At 39.1% G+C, this 23,515-nt stretch overlaps 1 protein-coding gene and 1 pseudogene across 3 annotated transcripts; one reads left to right on the forward strand and one right to left on the reverse strand.

Annotated features, from left to right (window-relative positions):
- Positions 1 to 934: 934 nt before the first annotated feature.
- Positions 935 to 23,512, reverse strand: ZBTB34 (zinc finger and BTB domain containing 34). Of its 3 annotated transcripts, none has more exons than XM_071216990.1 (3): positions 23,428 to 23,512; positions 20,492 to 20,612; positions 935 to 2,499 (listed from the first exon to the last, which is right to left on the reverse strand). In XM_071216990.1, exons 2-3 carry the CDS (start codon positions 20,521 to 20,523, stop codon positions 975 to 977), a joined length of 1,557 nt encoding a protein of 518 aa, XP_071073091.1. In that variant the 5' UTR covers positions 20,524 to 20,612; positions 23,428 to 23,512; the 3' UTR covers positions 935 to 974. The 3 variants fall into 3 exon arrangements, with proteins under 3 accessions (XP_071073091.1, XP_071073092.1, XP_023447119.1); XM_071216991.1 differs by lacking the exon at positions 23,428 to 23,512 and adding an exon at positions 21,689 to 21,760; XM_023591351.3 differs by lacking the exon at positions 20,492 to 20,612 and having other exon boundaries at positions 23,428 to 23,503.
- Positions 7,948 to 8,467, forward strand: LOC105746972 (cytochrome c oxidase subunit 4 isoform 1, mitochondrial pseudogene; annotated as a pseudogene).
- Positions 23,513 to 23,515: the final 3 nt, after the last annotated feature.

Here is a 23,515-nt window from a genome sequence, read left to right on the forward strand (position 1 = left end):
GAGAGTGATTCAATTTAGTTACCTGGTATGTATGTTTCTACAGTACGGAATGAAGGTAGATTTGTAAGCCAGTAAAAACATTGAAAACCACTGCTCCTTTGGGGTTGGCTAAGATAACACTACAATATGTAAAAAGGTCAGCACCACAGGTTATCCAGCTTTCCTACTGGACAACTAACAAAAATTCCAAATGGTTTCCAACTAGAGTTGAGTAGATTTTATGGCATTTGGTTTATGTATTTGTTATGAAGCAGAGCTATGAAAACTGTGATTTGCTTTGCTTGCTTTTGGACACAACGATTAATATATATGAAAACCCATTAACATTCTTTCATAAGGGAAATAAAGGGGCAAAACCCTAACATATTAAGTAGGGATGAGACAGAGTCAAAAGCCCTGTTCACATTGTATTAAACTATATATTCCTCTTACATTCACCTCAACCAGAATAAAATCAAATTTGAGAATGTATATATGCTATATATATATAATAATCACTTTATTATATATATATATATATATATAAAAATTGTGTAACTACCCCCTAAAAGTAATTTTAAATTACAAAGATTACCCATTTATATCAGCTGACAGTATCCTACTCTTTTTCCATGGAAATGCACTGGTGCCAGCACACACACACACAGTGTGTGCCTCTTGGCAAAGAATGTAGGGTCAACCAGTCAAGCATGGTTAAATCACTGGCAGATTTTGGATTAAAAAAGTTCAGCCAAAGAGGAATACTGTCAGCCTGTGTTTTCCCTGGATACACTGCCCTTCATGCTTTGAGCTCCTTGGGAGAGGAGGGTGGGGAGAAGGATTAATACAATGAAGTTTTCCATACAGAAACCTTAGAAAATCTGCCAAGAGACCAAGAGATTTCCAAATGGTTGGGAAAACCAAAGATTACAACAAAGCAAATCACAAATATGCATTGATTAATGTGCTTTGTTTGGGTGCACTTCTTTACCATCTTAATCAGGAGCATCAGATACTGTGTGAATTTCCATCCGGGAATCTAGGGCCATCTCTGAGGCTGATGCGTCATTTTCTAATTTCTGTTCCATGTATACATCTGTTCTTTCAGGAGACTCAATGCGACTCCTGACTTCAGCTACACCTGGGTGGTTTTTCCGTAGGTGCTGATTGAGGGTACCTTGAAATGGAAAGCACTTTCCACAAATCTCACAGCGGAATGGTTTATCATCGGTATGGCCCCGGATATGATACTCTAGTTGGTCCTTCCGTGTGTACTTCTTCCCACAGAACTTGCACACAAAGGGGGTGATTCCCATATGGAGTCGCATGTGCCTGTCAAGGCTTCCTTTCTGATTGAAGGACTTTCCACAGTAAATACAGATCAACCTCTCACTGTATGGGTACCAGTGACCTCTTGCAGTCCTCTCCCGGGGACTGCTCTCATACCCAGGGTTATTCATCATAGCTTCGCTGTCAGACCCTTGCACCAAACCCTGCAGATCACTGTGCAGATGGACAGACAAAGCCCGTTTCTGGCGGGCACGACCTCCTCGGAAACAGCTCAGCATGGATCTGGATGGACTGGAATTACTCAAACTTCCAAAAGCTTCTGATACACTGGTTGGCTGTGAAGTTGCTTGGGAATAGGAATATGCATGCTGTAGCACAGAACCATAGGAACCCACATTCACTGCCACAACTTGTTCCCCATCAACCATCTCAGTGTGGTACCCATCATCACCCAGAGAGGAGCTGTCAGAACAGCTGGGCCGGTCGGACTTTTCCATCTTCACTTTGACCTCAGTGATCTGGCTCTCCCTCACCAACAGGTCTCCTTGTTCATGGTCCCCTTCTATCTGAATCTCATACTCAGAAACACTTCCACTGCTTCCTCGGTCGGAATGCCCTTCCTCCTGTAAGCGGCTACGCAAAGCTTTGCTGGGAGTTGTTTCCATCCGAAGATCACTGCTTGCAGAGGGCTGTCGTGCCTGAGAGCAATATGGAGGGGAGATTGCAACTGGGTTGGCAAAGAAGCTGCCGTCTTTAACTCCATTACGGCTCTCTGGATTCTCTTCAGCACCAACAGTCACAGAATCAACATCTCCAACACTGATTTTTGAATGAATGCTCTCTAAGATCTGCGTGCACTTGTCAATGACACACTGCATCTGAAGAAAACTAGCTGCAGTCAGAAAACTGACAACATCCTTCAGCTGCAAGGACATTCTTCCAGTGTAACAAAATGAAAGCAACTGTTCGAACACATTGGGATTTTTAATCACTGATATTGACAAGCCACTCATGGTACTTAATGCTGAATGGTCCCGGAAATATGGGGAGCTGGCAGCAAGGACTGCTTTGTGGGCTCGGAATGGCTGACCCTGAATATGGACAATGATGTCACACAGTTTCCCTTGCAGGCGGAGTTCATTTAGCTGGCTCAGAACGGTGCTGCTGTACTCGGGCACATCAAACTGAATAAAACTGCTGCTGTCCATTTCTACTGACATGAAGCGTAATCTGCAGAGAGAGAGAGTTTTCACAATTCACCATTGACTCTTCACTAAGAACAAGTGGCATAAACACAAACTTGCAAGAACACCACCATTACAGTACCTTCAAAGGTATGTCTGAGCATTCCTCCTCTTGCTTATTATTAGTCTTTCAAATTTCAGTTAATTCACCTAAAGTCAAATAACCTAATGTTCAATTAGCTTCATTTCTAATTGTCTAATATTAATCGTAATAAAAATTAAAACATCTTACACATAGTAGTGCTTTTTCAGCTCTAATTGAGAACTTGGTATCCTTTGGGAAAACATTTTCCGTTTCATCTACTATTAAGTATTTGAAGTACATTTTAAAAAATAAATAAATTCATCTAAATATATTCAAAAGAATATTTTGCCTTATTTTTATATTTCTGATCAGTGTCTTATAAGCATATAGCACATTGGTTACAATGAGTTGCATAACCATTTTTAAGTATTGTCTTGAGGTTCACTTTTCCCCCTTCAGTTCTGCACACCTTTATATCCTCTTGGGATTGATTATTCATAGAGCAATGTTCAGTCACTTTCAATGAAGAGTTATTTAAAACAGCAAAAGTGAAAAAATGATGGATACATCAAAGTGCAAGGCTCTCCACTGCTGTGCACAGCCCTGGCACACCCTAGGATAGTTCCCTTCTACTTGACTGATATGAGTGGAACTGAATCACTCAAAACTATTGAAGTATATATAGTTCAGGTTTCATTCTCTGGCCAAAACACAACAAAATTAGATCTTACAATTACATTTTAGTTTCAAAAACCCAACCAATAGTAATGTTAATTAACACCCCTGAATAATCATTGCATCAAAGAAAAAAATCAAAATGAAATAAAACTATTAAGAAAATGAGAAACTCATATCAAAAAGATTTAGGAGTAAAGTTAAATTCTGTCTTCCACTTATAGGTGCATTAAAAAAATAAATAAAATAGATCTGGGTATCTGGGTGGAGAGTATGTTGGAGTTTTCTGTAGGGGTTTTGTATTTTTGCAATGGTCTTCTAAGTTTGAAATTATTTCAAAATAAATATTTTAAAAGAGAGAGAGACAGATAGCTATGATAAAGTAAACATAATAAAATGTTAACAATTAGAGGCCCCAGGAGATAGGTAGATGGATCTTTACTGAAAAATCCTCTCAATTTTTCTGTACAGTTGAAATTTTTAATAATGAATTGGTGGTGGTGGTGGGGTTAAAAAACAAAAACAACAAAACTGTAGCAGAGAAAGTCAATGCCTTAAAATAAATAAGAATAAAAATAATTTAAATACCTCAAGGGTTATAAAAGGAACAATCCCTAAAAAAGCAGGAAAAATTAATCGGAAAAATTGGATAAAATCACAAAGAAAAAATTTTAATTATAAGATAATGTACAGGGAAGCATATGTACCATATGGGAAGGCCCAGGTTCAATCCCTGGGGCCTACTGGTAAAAAAGAAGAAGAGAAAGCGTGCCTATGTGGCGAGCCAAGTGCCCTCGCAGTGAGTCAAGTGTCCACGCGGTAAGTCAAGTGCCCGCATGACGAGCCGAGTGCCCACATAGTGAGTCGAGTGCCCATGCAAGTGCCCATATGGCAAGCCAAGCACCCATGTGGTGAGCCAAGTGCTCACACGAGTGCCCACATTGCGAGCCAAGTGCCCACACAGTTAGCCAAGTGTCTACATGGTAAACCAAGTGCCCATGCAGCGAGCTGAGCGCCATTGTGGTGAGCCGACTGCCCATGTGGTGAGTCAAGTGCCCATATCTATGCCCACATAGCAAGCTGAGTGCCCTCGTGAGTGCCCGCATGGTGAGCCAGTGCCCGCTCAAGTGAGTCACGCTGCAAGATGATGACAGAACAAAAGAGAGGTAAAGGGAAGAGTCAAGGTGAAGCACAGCAGAGGCCAGGAACTGAGGAAGCGCAATTGACAGAAACCCTCTCTCCACATCAGAGGTCCCCAGGATCGAATCCCAGTGAATCCTAGGGGAGAAAGACAAGAAGAGAAGACAAAAAGAGAAATAGATACAGAAGATTACACAGCAAATGGACAAAGACAGCAAAAACAGCAGGATGGTATAGGGAGGAGAAGAATAAAAATTAAAAATCTACTCTTAAAAAAAAAAAAGGTAATGTACAACAAATCTAAGACTTTTTTTTTTTTAGGAGATACGGGGGCTTGAAGCCAGGACCTCATACATGGGAAGTGCTCAAGCACTTGAGCTTTATCTGCTCCCAGACTAAGACTCTTGACAGAAAAGGATTAAACAGTATGGCTAGATCATGTCAGAAAAAAAAATTTGGCATTAAAACATTTTAGTCAAAGAGGAAGAATACTCTGTTCTTACTTATTCTAGGGTTACGACTTGAAATCTATATAGTATGGACATATTTTTTAGAATAACTGGCAGAATTGAATAAAAAAGGAACAGAAGTGCCAAGGCACAAATAATCTTCAAGCCATTCACACTGTTCTAGATGCATAAGCAAACAAGGAAAGAATCTCAGTTTACATGGTGTAACTCTGATACCAGAAGATTACAAACAGGATAAAGACAAAAACTGTCAATTTTACTTAAATAAATAGATTTTTAAAGTCCCAAAGAAAATAATAGCAAATATAACCTATTACATTAAAAAAATAATATATTATGACTAAGTAAGGCTGCTTCATAAATGTACAGATGGCTCTGTATTAGGAAAATACAAGTATGAAATGAAATGAGAAAAATCACATGACAAAATCAATACCATATCAATAATGCATTTGAGAAAGTTAAATGTCCTTTCAGAGTAAGGAAAACATAGCCAGTAAAAAAGGAAAAGAACAATATTTTCTTAATGCAATAAACAGTATCAACTGCAAACAAATGGCAACATCATCCTCAAAAAGGAAACATTATGCCCACATTTCCCAAAATGCCTTTACTGGAACAAAAGCCCATGAGCATGCCATAACATCCCTACATCTTCAGGACTCAAAAATACATGAGGGGAAGCAGACATGGCTCAACTGATAGAGCATCCGCCTGCCACATGGGAGGTCCAGGGTTCAATACCTGGGTATGAGCTGGCCCACACTCAGTGCTGCCACGCACGAGGAGTGCCGTGCCATGCAGGGGTGCCCCCTGCATAGGGGTACCCCACATGCAGAAGAGTGCACCTGGCAAGGAGAGCTGTCCCACGCAGGAAAAAAAAGAGCAGCCTGCCCAGGAGTGGCGCCGCACACACAGAGAGCTGACACAGCAGATGACACATCAAAAAGAGACACAGATTCCCGGTGCCACTGACAAGAATGCAAGCGGACACAGAAGAACACACAGTGAATGGACATAGAGCAGACAATGGGGGAGAGGGGAAGGGGAGAGAAATAAATAAAAATAAATCTTAAAAAAAAAAATTAGTATGATCTATAAGAAAAATCCAATAGAAAAGAATTCTCTTTAATTCAACCATGGACCTCTTCTCTCAAAGTACATATATTAATATTCCAAAGAAATAGTGTTCCCTGGAGCACACTCAGGTGAACATTTAAAGAAAGGTAAACTCTTTAATGTCTGGAACAATACAAGATTGCCTGCCATCCCTACTCTTAGTTAACATTGTTCTGGAAGTTTAAGCCAAAGCAGTAAGTCAAGAGAAATTAAGACATATAGCATTTAGAAAAAAGGAGATAAAATTACCATTGTACACAGATATGATTATTGATACAGAAAACACAAGATCATTTGAAATTAAACCTGTTAGAATCAGAATCTACTACAGAGAGGGTTTCAAAATAATTGCACATAAAAAGTTAGGAAAGAAAAGGACAAGTCACAATAATAACAGGAGAAAGTATAAAATACATGGAAGGATAAGCAAGAAATAGGGTCCACAAGAGGAAAACTATAATACTTTTATAAGAACAAAAAAAAATGCATAAATAAACATTTCTGGTAGGAAAATTTAATACTATAAAGATGGACATTTTCCCCAAAAAATTAATTTATGATATAATGCAGCCCACTAGAATGTTTTCTTAGATACTTGACAAAATTACTTTAAAATTCATAGAACATTACTGCCCAACAGAAAGGTAATACAAGCCATGTGTGTAATTTAATGCTTTCTAGTAGCTGCGTTATTTTTAAGTAAAAAATAAAATACACCATAAAATATATTCGGTAATATATTTTATTTAGCATAATATATCCAGAACATCATTTCAACATGTAATCAATATAAAGTTATTAATGAGATATTTTACATTCTTTGTTTCATACTAAGTCTTTAAAATCTGATGTATACTTTACACATTACGACACGTCTCAATATGGACTAACCACATTTCAAGTGCTCAACAGCTACATGTGGTTATTGGCTACTATACTGGCCAGTGCAGAAGAAGAAATAGTAAAGAAATTTTAGAAAAAGAAGTATACAGCAGAACATTTAAATAACAAAATGTATGACTAGGCTATGAATCATTCAGTAAGTATATGCTGAGTGTCTTCTATGTGCCAGGCACTAGGTATCCAGGTGAGTTATAATTCTATCATTATAAATCATGATAAGAACTATGAGATCTTTCATAATGGAGGAGTGGTCAGAGAAGGCCAACCTGGACAAAGAACATTTTAGATGAGACCTGAAGGATGACTAAAGGTCAGTCAGATACACATGTGGGTTGGGATGGGGAGGAGAGGTATTGCAGGGAAACTTTCCAGACAGAAGGCATCACATGTACTAAGAAATAAATAACTTGAGACAGAAAGGAAGGATGAATTAGAAATATCATAGGAGAGCTTGAATGAGAAGGGGAAGGGCAGAGGGGAAGGAAAGAGGCCACATCAGGCTATCAAGATAGGTAAAAATCAGACCAAAATGGGCTTGTGGGACATTTCAAATCAGTGAAAAATGGTAAATTATTGAAATAGATGCTGCCTGGATAATTTGATGTTGCTTGGATAATTTCACAGCATACCCAAAACTAACTTCTGGAGAAAGAATTTCTAAGCACACAGAGACTGATACCAGAAGCAATAAAGATTTAACAAGAGAAATTAAGAAAAATAGGCATTAGTAAAGGAGACAAATTTAGTAAAGAAGCAAAAACTTTTATGTCTAAAAAATACCTTTTACCACCAAAAAGATAAAAGCAAATTATAAGAAATACTTACAACATATAAGGCAGAGAAGTATAAAACTCTTACAAATCGATAAAAATCCATATGTAACAAAAGAATATGGACAGATGTTTAAAAAAAGAAAAATCACTAAACTTAGGGAAACATGTTTAACAAAATTTCATCAATAAAGAAACAAAAATTAACATGAGACACAATTCTTTCTCAAGTCAGGAAAGATTTTTAAAAATCCAACCCATCCAGTCACAGGCAGCTGGATGTAGAGGGCAGTTGCAGCGGGCAGTAGCGGGCAGTGGCAGGCAGCAGCAAAATGTTGGCCACCAGGGTATTTAGCCTAATTGGCAAGCGAGCAATTTCCACCTCAGTGTGTATGCAAGCACACAGAAGTGTCATAAAGAGTGAAGACTCTGCTCTCCCAACTAATGTTGACAGGTGTGACTGCCGTTGCCTGATGTGACACGTCAAGAACCTTTCTGCCAGCCAGAAAGTCTTGAAAGAGAAGACTTCCTGGAGCAGCCTCTCCATGGATGAAAAAGTCAAATTGTACTGCGTTAAATTCAATGAGAGCTTTGTTGAAATGGACAGAAGCACCAACAAGTGGAAGATGGTTGTGGGCACTGCCCTGTTCCTCACTGGCTTCACTGCTCTCATACTGGTCTTGGAGAAGCACCATGTGCATGGCCCCATCTGGCATACCTTTGAAGAAGACTGGGTGGACAAGCAGACCAAGAGGATGCTCGATGAAGGTCAGCCCAATCCAGGGGTTTTCTGCCAAGTGGGACTTCAAGAATGAGTGGGAAAAAATAAAAGCCTCCTGTTCATTTATCTGAAACTTAACTTGTTCTGTCACCTCCATGCAACTCAACATATTTACTGGAAACTGATATATAAAACAGTAATGATGCTAATAAATTACCAATTTACTTAAAAAAAAAAAAGGCAACCCTGGGGGCAATGTTATGGGGACACAGGTGCTCTCATACATTACTGTGAAAAGTACATAACAGAATGACCTTTCTAGAGTGCAAAAGTAACAATGGCCTTAAAATGGGCATTTCCCTTCACTCAACATTCCATATCATAAAAAAATAATGAATATAGGAACAAGAATTTATCCATAAATAGATTACAATACCAAAACAATGGAGACAATCTAAATGTCCAACAATAAGGGAATTATCAAATTATAGTATATCTGTATCCTGAAATACTATGTTATTATTAAAATGGTGTTAAAGAGTAATACAATGCCTGCTCCACAAAACAGAAGCCCCATGTGGGCAGGAATTTTTATCTGTTTTATTAATTAGCTCCCAGATTGACGCCAGATACACAGCAGACACTCAAAAACTATTTGCTGAACGAATTTAATAACACAGCAAGAAATCAGGTAACAGACTGACTGGAAATAAGCAAGCTCTTTTGGGGTGACTGAAATGGTCTAAAACTGGATTGTGGTGATCGTTGCACAATTTTATAAATTTATTATACCTCAAGAAACTGTTAAACCAGATAACAACAGATTATAAAGTAGGATCTTTTTAAAAGAGTGTGTATAAAGATATAATATATATATATACAGATAATACTAAAGAATATATCAAAATATTTACAGTACACATAAGATTAAAGATGGTTTTTACTTTCTTGTTTGTACTTTTCTGTATTTCCCAAACTTTCTACAGTGATCACATATTACTTAAAATGACAAAAAATAAAATATTTTTAAATCCCTATTAGACCGGAAACTGACAGACACTGCCAGTGGAAAGTAAACTGGTACAAATACTTTGGAAGGCAACTCCAAAATTACAACTATACATCCCTTGTGTCCAAGCAATTTCAACTGTTGGAATTTACTACAGCATTGTTTATAAAAAGGAAGTTAGAAACAGATTTAATATCCACCAAGAGAAGTCTGGTTAATACGTCCATTTAAAGACTACTATGCAACCAGAAAAAATAAATGAGGAAGGTCTTTTAACACTGATATGGAACAATCACTATACCGCTAAATGAAAAAGGAGAGCTGCAGAACAGTATATAAAATATGCTATCTGTGTAAAGAGAGATGAAAACACACACACTACTGTGTCAAAATATACCTATCTGAACACAGTACCTTGAATGTCTCTGGGTATGTACAGAATGTTTCTGGAAATGATGCATGAAATATAAGTAACACTGACTGCCTCTTGGGAAGGGACTGGGGAAAGCCTGTCAGCTTCCATTGAATCTTTTTGAACTCTTAAAATCTCTAAGCCATATTTATGAGAAACAATTAACATTAACAAAATTTTAGAACACTTCACCCAAACTTTAAAAAGATAAGGGATCATAATATAACCATTAAGACCATGAATTTGAAGTCAGATCTGGGTTCAAATGCTAGCTGCTTTCCACGGATAAAATCTTGGGCAAGGTACTTTATAACATTTCCAAGTCTCAGTCTCCTCCTCTATAAAATGAGGATAATAATCCTTGCCTCTTAGTGCTGTTATAAGGAACACATGTACAGAAATCACTTAGCACTTGGCACAAAGATTTCAAGTTTAGCTATTACAGACATTTTTTAAGAAAGACCATATAGTATAATAGAGAAAACTGGCTTTGCAGCTGGACTTGGATATGAACCCTGGCTCTGCCACTTTCTAACAAAAATAAGAACACCAAACATTTAAACGGCTCTGTGTAGGGAAGCAAACTTGGCCCGGTGGTTAGGGTGTCCATCTACCACATGGGAGGTCCACAGTTCAAACCCTGGGCCTCCTTGACCCATGTGGAGCTGGCCCACGTGCAGTGCTGATGTACGCAAGGAGTGCCCTGCCACGCAGGGGTGTCCCCCGCATAGGGGAGCCCCACGCACAAGGAGTACGCCCCATTAGGAGAGCCGCCCAGAGCGAAAGAAAGTTCAGCCTGCCCAGGAATAGCACCGCACACAGAGAGCTGACGCAACAAAAAGAAACACAGATTCCCATGCTGCTGACAACAACAGAAGCAGACAAAGAAGAACACACAGCAAACAGACACAGAGAACAGACAACTGGGGGGGGAGGGGAGAGAAATAAAAAATAAAATAAAAATTAGGGGAGAGAAATAAATAAATAAATAAATAATAAATAAATAAACAGCTCTGTGGCCTTGGACTAATCAGTTTACTTCTATTTCCTTGTCGAGTAAAGGGCTTGGAAGCCCTACTACCCAACATAACTGCTGCGATAATTAAATGAGGGAAATTCATGCAATGACTATGTACAACAACAGTTCACATTGATTAAGTACTCACCTTATGCCAAACACTTCATATGTATTAACTAATTTGATCCTCTTATCAACTCTGAGAGCAGATACAGGATTTTTTTCTTCTTCTCATTTTACAGGTGAAGAAACTGAGGAAGAGGTTATAGCACTTGCCAAAGATCCTATAGCTAACAGATGAACTTAGACTGGCTCCAGAGGTCAGCTCCTAACTATACCAAACTGCTTTCCAGATCCACATATACTGCCTGGCACCTAATAAGTGCTCAAATGTTACCTATTCTTGATGTTATTTTCATGACATAAGGTTGGGTAAATAGTGACTTAAAGAATTAAAGGACCAAAGAAAGTTGGGTCCAGGCTTTTTTAAGGTGTGGAGTACTGAGCAAAAACCAGCAGAGAAAGGACAGCAATAAAGTATTTCTGAAATAGTCTGTAAAACTGAAAACAGCTGTACAACAATGAAACTTCCTCCTCTCCTGCTTGGCCTTTATCTTCTTGGAAGAAAAGTAGAGAACTACACTTAAAAAAATTACTGAGGAGAAAAATGAAACACCATGATTAACACCTAAGAAAGGGATTCCATTTTTCTGCAAAATGAGAAAGGAAGTGCTCTGCTGTCCTCTCCCTAACATTAACACTTCCTTTCCACAGTGACAATGAGATTCAAAGCCTCCTCCCTAAAGCTGCTAATAAGCAACACTCTTGAGTTAAAGTCTTCTAAAAGACTGACACACAGTGAATTTGCAGTTAATTTAGTCCTAGGCACATTATCAGGCTAAAAGGAGCAAAAGGCATAATTAATCACAAGTTTTACACTCAATGAATGACCTGCTTTATCAGGTCCAATGGTCCCAAGATAAAGGAAGTCAGAGCCTTCTGTAAGAACATCAAGTTCAAACATGATCCTCCACTCCTTTGTATTGGCAGTTTCCCAGCATGAGGTACTCACTGTTTTACCCTAGATTTTGATTTCCTCTGCATAAAATGACAGTGGGTCTACACCTAAGTTCAATTTAATTTTTAATTGATCTTATCTTTAAAAATATATATATGAATGAGCAGAACTTCAAATATTAATACAGAAAAATATAAAACGAATAGTAAAACACTTCCCCAACTCAATCCCCAGTCCCTCTTCCTAAAGATAATACATTGTAACAGGTTTTAGGTATTCTTTCAGAGAAAATGTTTAACATATATTAGCTTAAACAGTTCTGCACTCCTGCTTTCAAAATTTTTATTTATGAGAATTTAAAAATCTTTCCATAGTAACACATACTCATCTGTCTCATTATCTTTCCCAACTTCATAGTATTCCAGAATGGCTGTGTCACAATTTACTTAACCAGTTCTAAACTGATAGCAATAAAACAAAGCAAAAATAAAAAACAGGAAACCATCTAAATAGCCATGACAAACACATCTAATAGCTACATAAATGTTACATATATCTTAGCCTTTTTTTTGGTAAATCAATCTGTAGCCTCAACAACTAGCAAAGGAATTGTTGTGTTACTTTTTCATTTCAATTAATAATGCCAAATTGCCCTCCAAAAGGTATCAGCAATTACCCTTTCAGTAACAACATGTTCCCCACGTAAATGACAACAGTGGGTATTAAACATTTTTGTTTTTACCAAACTGATAGGTGAAAATGGTATCCCATTGTTTTGATGGCATTTATTTAATAATCAATGATGTCCATCATCTTTTCTCATGTCTATTAACTATTTGTATAAGTTTCTCTTTAAATTGCCTATTAATACCCTTTGGCCACATTTGCCTGTTAGAGAATTGTCAGAGTTCTTCGTAAATTAAGGAAATTAGCCTTTTGTCATATATGCTGCAAGCATCAGATTTAATTTCAGTCACTAAATGGCACATTGACTGGGGATTTAAATTATTTTTCCAACATTTATAGGAAATATTCATTCAATAACAATCTCCTACATGCACAAAACTGAAGGGAATTCGAAGATGAATAAGAGTCTCAGTCTTGTGTTTTGATACAGGCTTATATCAAACTCAGAGAGAAGTGGGAATGGAATTCATTTTTGAGAATGCAGAGCAGTGATTTATATTAGTTTTCCTTTAGATTACGATTTCAGCTGCTTTAGAAAATAATTATGAATTTGATTACTCCACGCACCAAAAACATCTGAATCAGTATTCTCTAACTCAGTATATAGGTCTTTCTGTCGTATTAATTACATTAGGCATATACCTAAAATAAATGGCTATATTTTAATTTTAAAAAACAAGCTTACATAAACTGGTTATTTTTCTTCAGCACCATTAGTATTTTAACAATACTTATTTTGTTGTTTTTTAAGTATACTCTGTGTGAAAACTTCTTTTAAAAAACATACATGGAGAGGGCTTAATTGAAATGGTATGTTAGGAAAGTTCGAAATTGTCAGTGTCTCAACTTCTTCACAATCCAATTTCAACGAGTGCTCATTCAACCAAGGGAAAAACAAGCTTCGTGCTTTTTAAATGTCTTTAATTTCTTACTTTAGAATTTCTTTCTTTCTTACAAAGAAAAAATAATTTCACACCCGTGAAAGCAGCCTTCATTTCACAGGCTGCCTCTGATGTGGCCAGATGATGAGACTTTGCCACTGCTGGTCTCAGGGGTAGGTTCTGGGAAGGACCTCCCCTAATGTGGGCAGTCCCAACATTCATCCATGTGTCCAGCCACCCCTTGCCGGTCTCAGCAACTGCAAGAGGGGACCAATGCCACCTCCTACCACACGTAGCCTTCTCCCTTTTCTCTACTTGGGAAAGTTCTTCTAGCTGAAGCAGGTGGAGCAGCATTTTTAATAACTACTATTTAATTTAATGAATGCTTGATACATGCTAGGCATGTTATAAAGGTTCTATATGCATTATTTCACTGAATCTTCTTGACCTCCCCCAATAAGATAGGAAGTACTACCCTCATTTTAGAGATGAAGAAACAGGCTTCAAGAGGCTGATTTTCCCAGATGGTTCCAAAGTCTACCCATCTGGACCCCCTTCACAATAACTCCTTATCCTTGTTTATTTTGCCCTGGGGGAGAATAGCAGAAGGAGGTAGGAAGGAGCTGAGGAAAAGGCTCAATGAAAAGGCAGCTTGTCCAAGATCACATTCCTGCCCTATGGCAGTAGCCAAGGAAAAGAAAAGGGCACAAACATCCTCCTATTGCTGTGCAGGGCTCCTACTTCTTTCTCTGTGAGGAAGGAGTTGAGGAGAAGGGGTTATTACTACACTTAAAAACTCACAAGCAGATATAAGAGTCCTAAGAAAAAAAGTCCCAGGTGGTTCTACTGAAGCATGTTATGCCTTCCATACTCACAAGGTTTTATTCTCTTTTCTCCCTCAGAGTCCCTTACTCTGGGTCATTTTACCTGCTTTAAATAAAAAACTATATTTATATACTAACACCTCGAATTAATTAACCACCACTGATTTAGACTCAAGTTGGTCATTTGGCGTTTGAAGGTCAAAGTCACAGAGAGCAGATGCTACCAAGAAGACACAGAAGTCAGCCCAAGTTCAAGAGAATTCAAAGCAGCACTGAGACTGGTCTTCAAAAAGCAAGAGTAATCTATGAGGGGCTATCCAGTACCAAGCAGCAAGGAAGCCAAGTCTGAAAGTACCAGAGAATAGCAGACAAGCAAAGCCAAGCCGACAAGACAGGCACAGGATCAAGAGTGAAGAGTGAGGAGCTTTGGAAAGAAAATGGACACGTACACAAGTTAAGGCAGATTGAACTACTGGAAGAGAGGTCACTCACAGAGAGGCACTGTGGGCACAAGCCACACGGGAAAGCCATAATGTCCTGTAAATGACCGTATAAGCTAGCCTGGGACATTCCTCCCAAAGATCTGAAGTGAAAAGTGAAGGAGCAGAGTTCTAGAAATAAACATGCATGCATGCTTTGAAAAGAAAAAAAGATGTGATGCATGATCATATGACAACAAGGCAAAGTAAGTAAAGCTGCTTGAAAAATTCTTTGCAAGTTGTCACTTGAAAAAGCTATAGAGTGAATACATCACCTTCTCCATGAAACAAGATGAGATGCTTCTATAAAACACAACGAACAAGGAATGATGCCCCTAATCCAGGTTCTGAAGCTCACTACAAATTTAACACATTTTATCGAAGAAGTTTTAAATCAAGAAAGCTACTTTGCAAAGACAGGGAAACCAGACGACCAAAAGACAACAGCTGTTCCTGAGAAGAGTGAATAGATACCAGTTAATCAATACCCTGTTCTTCTTTTTAACCCACTCCCGCAAAAAGTTTGAGCAAAAGACAAAAAAGGCAATGACTACCCTTACATGTGGTAACTCAATTGGTGCACATAAAAGAAACAACCAGTTAATGGAAAACACAACCCCCTGAGTTTTTGAAGGTATTGCAAGTTTACCAATTTCTTATAAAGCACCAAGAAATGTACGGAGGGTCCTATTATTTTCCATTTAATACCATTATATTCCTATGCCAATATTTAAAAACATTTGCCTATCACCAAAAAGTAACTAAAAGAAAGCCTGGGTGTATTTATTTGTAATATTAACATAAGAAAGGCTTTCCCAAGCATGACACAAATCCCAGAAGTCATAAAGGCAAAGATAAATGCATTTGACAACATTAAAATATATGACAAAAAATGCCCCTCCCCCCAAAAAAGCCAAAAGATAAATGACACATTGAGGAAAAATACATCTAACACACTTGACAAATGGCTACTTTCTAAAGTCCTTAATTTATAAATCAAACAAATTGGGTTGGCACAAACAACCCAAAGGAAGAATGGGCAAAGGATACAAACAGTTCCAAGTAAAAGAAAAGAAAAATGACAAAAATACTTATGAAAAGATACAGGAATTAAAGACATGGAAATTACAAAATTTATAAAAAGAAAACATTTTCACCTACCAAACACACACATCTTAAAATAGCTGGCAAGTATAACTCTTGGGATAATTTGGTAATATCTATCAAAATGTAAAAGGCATAAACTTTGGATCCACAATTAGCTGCTAGGAATTAAGCTTACAAATAAACAATACTTGCAAAAGTATGTTAAGATACATAACAAGGATATCCACTAAATTTTTCTTCACTATAGTTGGGGAAAAATAAGAGAAGGTAGGTGGGTGGGTAGATGAAGAACCTCAAATACCATCAAAAGGAAAGTGTTTAAAAATTTAAAAATCAACAAATGAAATACTACACAACGATTAAGAAGAGATAGATATGGTGCTCAAATATGGAAAAAGCTCTAAGAGTTAGCCCAAAACAGCAAGATACAGAATAATATGTATGTATATATGTAATTCTTTGTGGGTACATTTTTAATTTTTTTTATTTTGATAACACATATACAACAAAATTTCCCATTTTAACCGCTTCCAGGTATACAATTCAGTGATATTAATGACAATTCACAATACTATGCTATCACCACCATCTATTACCAAAACTTCCACCACCTCAAACAGAAATTCTACCCATTAAGCAATAACTCCCCAATCCAATCTCCTCCTAACCTCTGGTAATCTATAATCTACTTTCTGTCTCTATGAATTTGTTTATTCTAGGTATTTCATATAAGTGAAATAAATAAATATTTGTCTTTTTATGCCCAGCTTACACTTAACATGTCTTCAAGGCTCACCCATGTCGTTGCATGCATTTGAACTTGATTCCTTTTTACAGTTGAATACTAGTCCATTGTCTGTATATACCATGCTTTATTTATTCATTTATCTGCTGACTGACACTTGGGTTGTTTCCTCCCTTTGGTTTTTGTGACAAACACCACTATCAGCATCACTGTGCAAATATCTGTTCAAGTCCCTATTTTCAGTTCTTTTGGATCTGTTCCTAGAAATGGAATTGCTGGGTCATATGGCAATTCTATGTTTAACTTTCTGAAGTACCACCAAACTGTTGCCACAACAGCCACACCACTTACAATTTTACCAGCAATGTAAGAAGTACTTATTTCTCCATATCCTCTCCATTTGTTACTTTCCATTTTTTTCATAGCCATCCTAGTGGGTATGAAGTAGAATCTCATGGTGGTTTGACTGGCATTTCCCTAATGGCTAATGATACAGAACATCTTTTCAAGTGCTTATTGGGAATTTGTGTGTCTACATTTCTTAATGGGATGAATATATGCTGTTGTACCCATAAAAACGTTTCTGGAAGGAATTCATGAAACTATTAATGGCAGTCACTTTTGGAAAGAAGGACTAAAGACTGGGAGAGGGAAGGGATACAGACTATTTTATACCTCTTGAATTTTCTAAACATCTAGCTTATTCGTCTCTCTGAAAGGTAAAGAAGTATAGCTTTTTATCTAAAAATGTATAATTTTTCAAACCCAAGAATCTTGAGGAGAAAGACAGGCGGTAAAGACAACTATTGTATAAAGCAAACAATTATAGTGGCAGGAATAAATAATTATGAGAAGCAATGACAAGACTAATTATTTTGACCTAAGAGATTTAAAAAAAATAAAATAAAAATGGGCAAAGAAAAACTTCACAGTGGAAGTGATAGTTGAATAGGGCCTTGTGTTTGAAATGGAAAAGAAAGAAAAGAACACTATAGACAGAAGAAATGGCAGAAGCAAAGCCCAGCAAAGAATTTTCAAATGTTTGGTATTTGGAATATAGCAAACAGAAACAAGTGGCCAGGGGACAGGTACAAGGAGTGACAATGGAAAGAGGAGCACCGCAGTCAGAATGTGGAGGTCCTTGAATACTAGATTAGAGAACTCAAACCAAATTCTGGTGGCAGTGGATATGGTCCAAAGAAGGACTCAACAGGACTTAAGAGACTGAGGGAAGATATCAGTCCAGAAGGACAGTTAGTTCATTTAGCCTCAGACAAGTTGAGCTTAGGTTGCCCTCTGGGCAACTGTGTGGAGTTGTCCAACAGGTGGTTGGAAATATGAGCTGTAGAGAAATGTTAGACCTGGAGATACTGATTTGGGAGTGACAAAAAAAATAGTACTGGGAAGTGGATGTGGCTCAGCTGATAGAGCGTCCGCCTACCATATGGAAGGGTCCTGGGTTCGAGGCCAGGGCCTCCTGACCCGTGTGGTGAGCTGGTCCATGCTCAGAGCTGCCATGCGCAAGGAGTGCCCCACACGCAAGGAGTGCACCCACAAGGAGAGCCGCCCCGCGTGAAAAAAAGTGCAGCGCACCCAGGAATGGCACCGCATGCACGGAGAGCTGACACAGCAAGATGACACAACAAAAAAGAGACACAGTTTCCTGGTGCCACCAAGGGTGCAAACAGGCACAGAAGAACACACAGAGAGCAGACAACTGGGGGGGGGTGGGGAAGGAGAGAAATAAATAAAAATAAATCTTTGAAAAAAAAAAAAACAGTAGTAACAGGAGAGCAGGTAAGATGAGGTTACTCACGGACAGAAAAAGAAATAAAAAAAAAAAAGACCTAAGAACAGAAAAGGTGTTTGCTCCTATCACATTATAACATAGTATCTGATGAAAGGGGTAACATCCATACCTATCCCTTTCCCTAAAATATCATTTCCACTGACTAGTATCTTTAAGTAGAATTTTGCTTATTCTTTCTGTAAGCTATGAGGAATCTGAACAAAACCAGATCCTAAACACAAGACATCCTCTCACACTGTCAATCCACCTTGAAGGGAACCTAAAAATGGGAAAGAATCCTTAAATGTCATCTGGGCAAACCATCCACCTGGGCCTTGAAATACCCTCTACAACATTCTTAGGTAAAGCCCTGGAACTATTTCCCCACAATGACAACCAGAACAAAACTAAAAGTGTAAAAACTAATTAGAGATGGGCTGACTTTTTGAACCTCCACATATTACTGAACTTTCACACTCATGCTCTGTAACTCTCTTGAGGGCAGGGACTGTGTGCTCAGAGCCCAGCAGTGTATGACACTGAGAAGCTCTCAGCACAAGTCTGCTGACAGCTGATTCAACTTAAATCAAGCTGGCGACTTGAAATCCACCAACCACCACCGCCACAGCTACATCATTCAACTTCCGACTCTTCTTGTTAAAGACCTAAGAGATGTGGGATAGTCTTTGCCAGCAGGCAAAAATTAACAAGGTGGCTTATTCCCACCTAACTTATAAAAACTTTGATTTGCTCCACAAGATGCTACACTTCATTTAAAAATATCTAGTCACCTAAGAAAGGAAAGGAAAGTTACAAACTTGGAAGTTGTTTAAGGCACCAGGAGGTACCAATTACTCTCAATCAAGATGCTCATGATTCCAAACCCAGATTTGCAGCTGCTGGCTTCAGTCTCTTACAGATACCCGAGACAGAAATAAAACTAGGCATTCTCTATCAGGCACTGAAAACCTGAAGATCCTTAATTTTTATTCTCATACAAAAAGTCATTAAAAAGGCCACAGATTAAAGCACTGGAGATGACAGCCATGGTAACAGCAGTAACAACTATGTAAAAATAACTTTTCTAGGTATTTCTGCAGGGACTAGATGAAAACTAAAATTGAGCTGTCATTGAATTACAATCAAATCCTTTAGAAAGCAGCAGCCAAATAACACCAGGCCTGTACAAAACATCCTGGTGCCACTGAAACCCAAGGCAAGAAAAAAATAAATAAAATGGCATTCTGTGATGGATATTCATGAAGCACTCATCCTAATTTAAAAGAAAACAAGTCTAGAGTTCTTACTGCATTAATTCATGTGAGCCTGAACGAACATTTTTATCCAAACTGTTACATTTCCTACTAAGGCGTTAACATTCTCCAGGTCTGCTCAGATACACTGCTAATTCTGAGACAGCACCATTTGTCCTTCAGTCTATATGAAATATCAAAAGCCTCTTCTGAGCTTTCCTAGTGGGAGAAAGAATGGCCTCTTTTACGTTACTGGCAATGGTAAGGACTAACAATTATTGATGCCTACTGTGTGCTGTATGCTAAATAAGTTTACTAAATCTTCATGACAACACTATTAGATAGATACTGCAATTATTCCTATTTTATAGGTGGGGAAATAAACTCAGAGAGACTAAGGAAACTTATCAGAGGTCATAGCTGCTAAGTGGTTGAGCCAGGATTTGAACCTACATTTGCCACTCTCCAAAGCCAGAACTCTCATCTCTTATAAGAGTAAGATTTTAATCCAGACATACTCATGAAATGCAAGGGGTTTTTTTGGTGTCAGATTCTTATGGATCGACTTTGAGTGGAAAGAGAATTCTCATTTAAAGACTTATCACTATACCAACAAAGTCAGGCTGGATCTGACCCACTGATATTTAAGGGATCATAATATGTTATGGTTTGCAGCTACTTCCCTGCAAAACGTCCATTCTTTTCACTTCTGTCAGTGAAGTAGCCAGATAGACGTTTCAAATTCTAATCATGTTTATTACACAAATACAAGGATTGTTTCAGATAAAAGAATAAGCTTTCTTAAGATAAAGAATTCAAAAAAATGTTAAGGAGTATCATCTTATCTGCTAATTGTTGACATTTCAGGGGGCACTGGAACTGGAAAATACATTAAGTACTGCCTCTTATGACAAAAGGATTAGAAAAGCTCACCTTGAATTGCATTCTTCCATGAGGTTTTCCATGCCATCAACATCAACCAGAAAATAACCATTAGAAATTAAACTGCATTCAGTTGATGACCTTCACTAATCTAAATTCAGCAGTTTGTCAGCTACAAAACATTAAATGGACACAATTAAGAAGTCTGGAAAAAAAAGTAAGCAGAATTTAAACTACAGCAACATGAAAATTAATGAGAATAAAACATATTAATGGCATTCTGGATTCACGATAATGACATTTTTGACAAGCACTTCAACTGGAGGGTAGAAGTGGGATATAGGCACATGCAGAAATCTATAACTTAGTGGATACACACAGGTCCAACAGTCTAGCATTTCTCTACCTTGATAAATTTATACCCAGTAATAATGATAATGATTATGCTGATAAATATATTAAGCAGTTACTATCACTATAAATTTGCTCCCTCCTTCATATACTTATTTCAATTTAAAACTCAAAGCAATCCTATGAAATGGATTTTGTTATCCCCACCTACAGATGAGAAAAAGGAGGCTCAGAGGCATTACATAAATTGCCCAAGTTCACAGCTAGGCAGTAGCTTAGCTGACACTCAAACCTAAGTTCTGCCTGATTCCAAATCTGATGTTCTTTCCACACAGCCTCCTATGGAGAAATTACAAGACTTCTTTCTTTTTCCATTATCAGGATTAAACATTTCAATGTTTCAAATATTCATTTTAAGTTACCTGTACCCTAAGAATGAATGCTGAAAATATCCACTTTGAATGGCAGCATTACACATAAGCGATATATGAGAAAGATGAAAACTATTAAGTTTCTCATAAAAAAAAAAAAAGAGGCAGATTCTAAAATAGTTTCCCCAAAAAATCAGGAAGTATTTATCATTGAGTCCCTATTAGAAAAGTCCCACTCCAGAACAAGATGCTGTAAGGACCCAAAGAGAAGTAAGTATAAAGGCACAATGCCCTCAAGAAAGTCCCACTTCAGCTGGAACAAGAACAAGTTAAATAATCAAGGAACAAGTGCTGAATCTTGTACTTCAGATTCTGTGCCACAAAGGCATGGGGGTAGGGCAGTCAGGGAACACTCTCTGGAGGAAGTATATCTTCAGCAGGGGCTTAAAGGAAATGAAGTGAGAATTTGCACAGAGGAGAAAGGAGAACAACCGGAGTAAAGCCCTAAGGGCAGTACTGTACTCACTTGGAGGAGAAGCTGGGAATAAGGTTCTGCCAGGCCGGGTGGGACCAAAAGAGCCTTGAAAAGACGGGGTGGGCAATGGCTGGACACAATGTGGCAGGCAAGAGGTCATTACTCACTTTGGAACAGTGGTATAACTACCCTGGCCTCCCAGCTGATCTCCTGGCCTCTAGCCTTTCTTCTCCCTTCCCACCAAATTATCATGAAGCACCCCTTGTCTTAAGTCGTTCACTAATGCCTTTAGACTAGCGTCCAAGTCTTTCAGGAACTGGCCCAATCAACCTTGCCTAAATGAACCTTTCTTTGCAACTAGACTGGTCTATTCACTAACTCCATATAATCACTGGGCCTGATACCTCTTTTCCTATCTGAATCTGACTCATCCTTTAAAACTATGCTCAAACTCACTAAACTGCTTACAGTGACTTCCATCTCTCCTTCCTCTTAATCCTACTGCTTTGTGTCATCAATCAACTCCACAAGTAATGTCTCAGAACCCAATGTAAAGCTGCTTGGGGGCTATAAGTATACCTTTTACTACTTTCTCCTACCTAAGAGAACAGCATTTTGATATTTAATAAGCAACAAGCAGTCACTATTTTTTTTAACTTACTATATAGGAAGTATGGCATTAGCATAAAGGAAGGATGGGTGTGTGTGTGTGTGTGTGTATGTGTGTGCTGGAGTCAGAGACCAGCTAAGAAGCTGTTGCAATAATCCAGATGTGAAGCAAAGAGGATTTGGACTGTGAAACAAAGAGAAAACTGGCAAATATAAGCAACAAAAAATTTTGCATGCAAAAAAATCAACAGAATATGAATACTACTAGGGACAAAATTAAGAGGTGAATTATGATTAAAGCAAGGTTTTAAACATGCTTCTTGGAATCATGCTATAGCCTGTCTGAAACAAACTTCATTAAGTGGCTTAAAAAGTCCTCATTTGCAAAGTCTTCAGTGAAACTGTCCAATTTTTTGAGCCAGGGACAACCCTTCCAATTTCAGACCGACACAGAATGGTAGCGCTGGAGGGCCGCTAGGGAACTAATCTAAAATCCTTGCTGATCAGATTGGGAAACTGAGGCCCAGCGAAGAAGCTTGCTCAGAGCCCAAGACAGTCCCAGTCTAATGCCGCCTAGCCTAGAAGGGCACAGTTTACACCACCAGCCCAGCCCTCCGTAGTGGCAGGACTGCTGAGGGCGAGAGTGACCATGGAGATGTCCGGGGCCAAGCATAACGCGCCGCCGCCGCCTGTTTACCTGGAAAAAGGCGGCGGTAGGGCAAGGTCTTCGCAGCAGCCGCCAGCAGGGCCGACCCCACGGCCGGGCCCTGTTCTCCAGGGACTCAACCACCCGGTCTCCAGGTACAAAGGGGAGCGCCCCGGGGGCGCGAGGCCCGAGGCTTGGAAGCCAGGGACCCGAGACGCCCGGGACCGGGACTGGGGAACTCGGGGCGGCTGTCCGAGTCTGACCCTTGGGCCGGCCAGCGGAGCCCAGACTCCAGGACCGAGCACGGGTGCTCCCGCGGGGAGGCAGGCCTGGCCCGAGCAGGTGCCCGGGGCCTCCAGACCCCGCCCGGCCTCGACTCTAACCCGCGCCTCCCACCCGCTGGACTGACCAGGCACGGAGGCGCCCGCCCCGCCGCGCCCAGAGGGAGCCGGACAGCGGCCTGGGGTTGCCACCAGCCCTACCAGTTCTCCCGCGCCTCGGCGGGCGCCCGCGACCCAGAACAGGCGTGCCTCACCTGCCGAGAGCGCCGCGCTCACATCGCCCGCCCGCGGCGCCCCCTCCGCCGCCGCCGGCGCCAAGCCCGTCACCGCAGCTCCGGCTGC

Source organism: Dasypus novemcinctus, chromosome 8 (assembly GCF_030445035.2).
Source record: "Dasypus novemcinctus isolate mDasNov1 chromosome 8, mDasNov1.1.hap2, whole genome shotgun sequence".
NCBI lineage: Eukaryota > Metazoa > Chordata > Mammalia > Cingulata > Dasypodidae > Dasypus > Dasypus novemcinctus.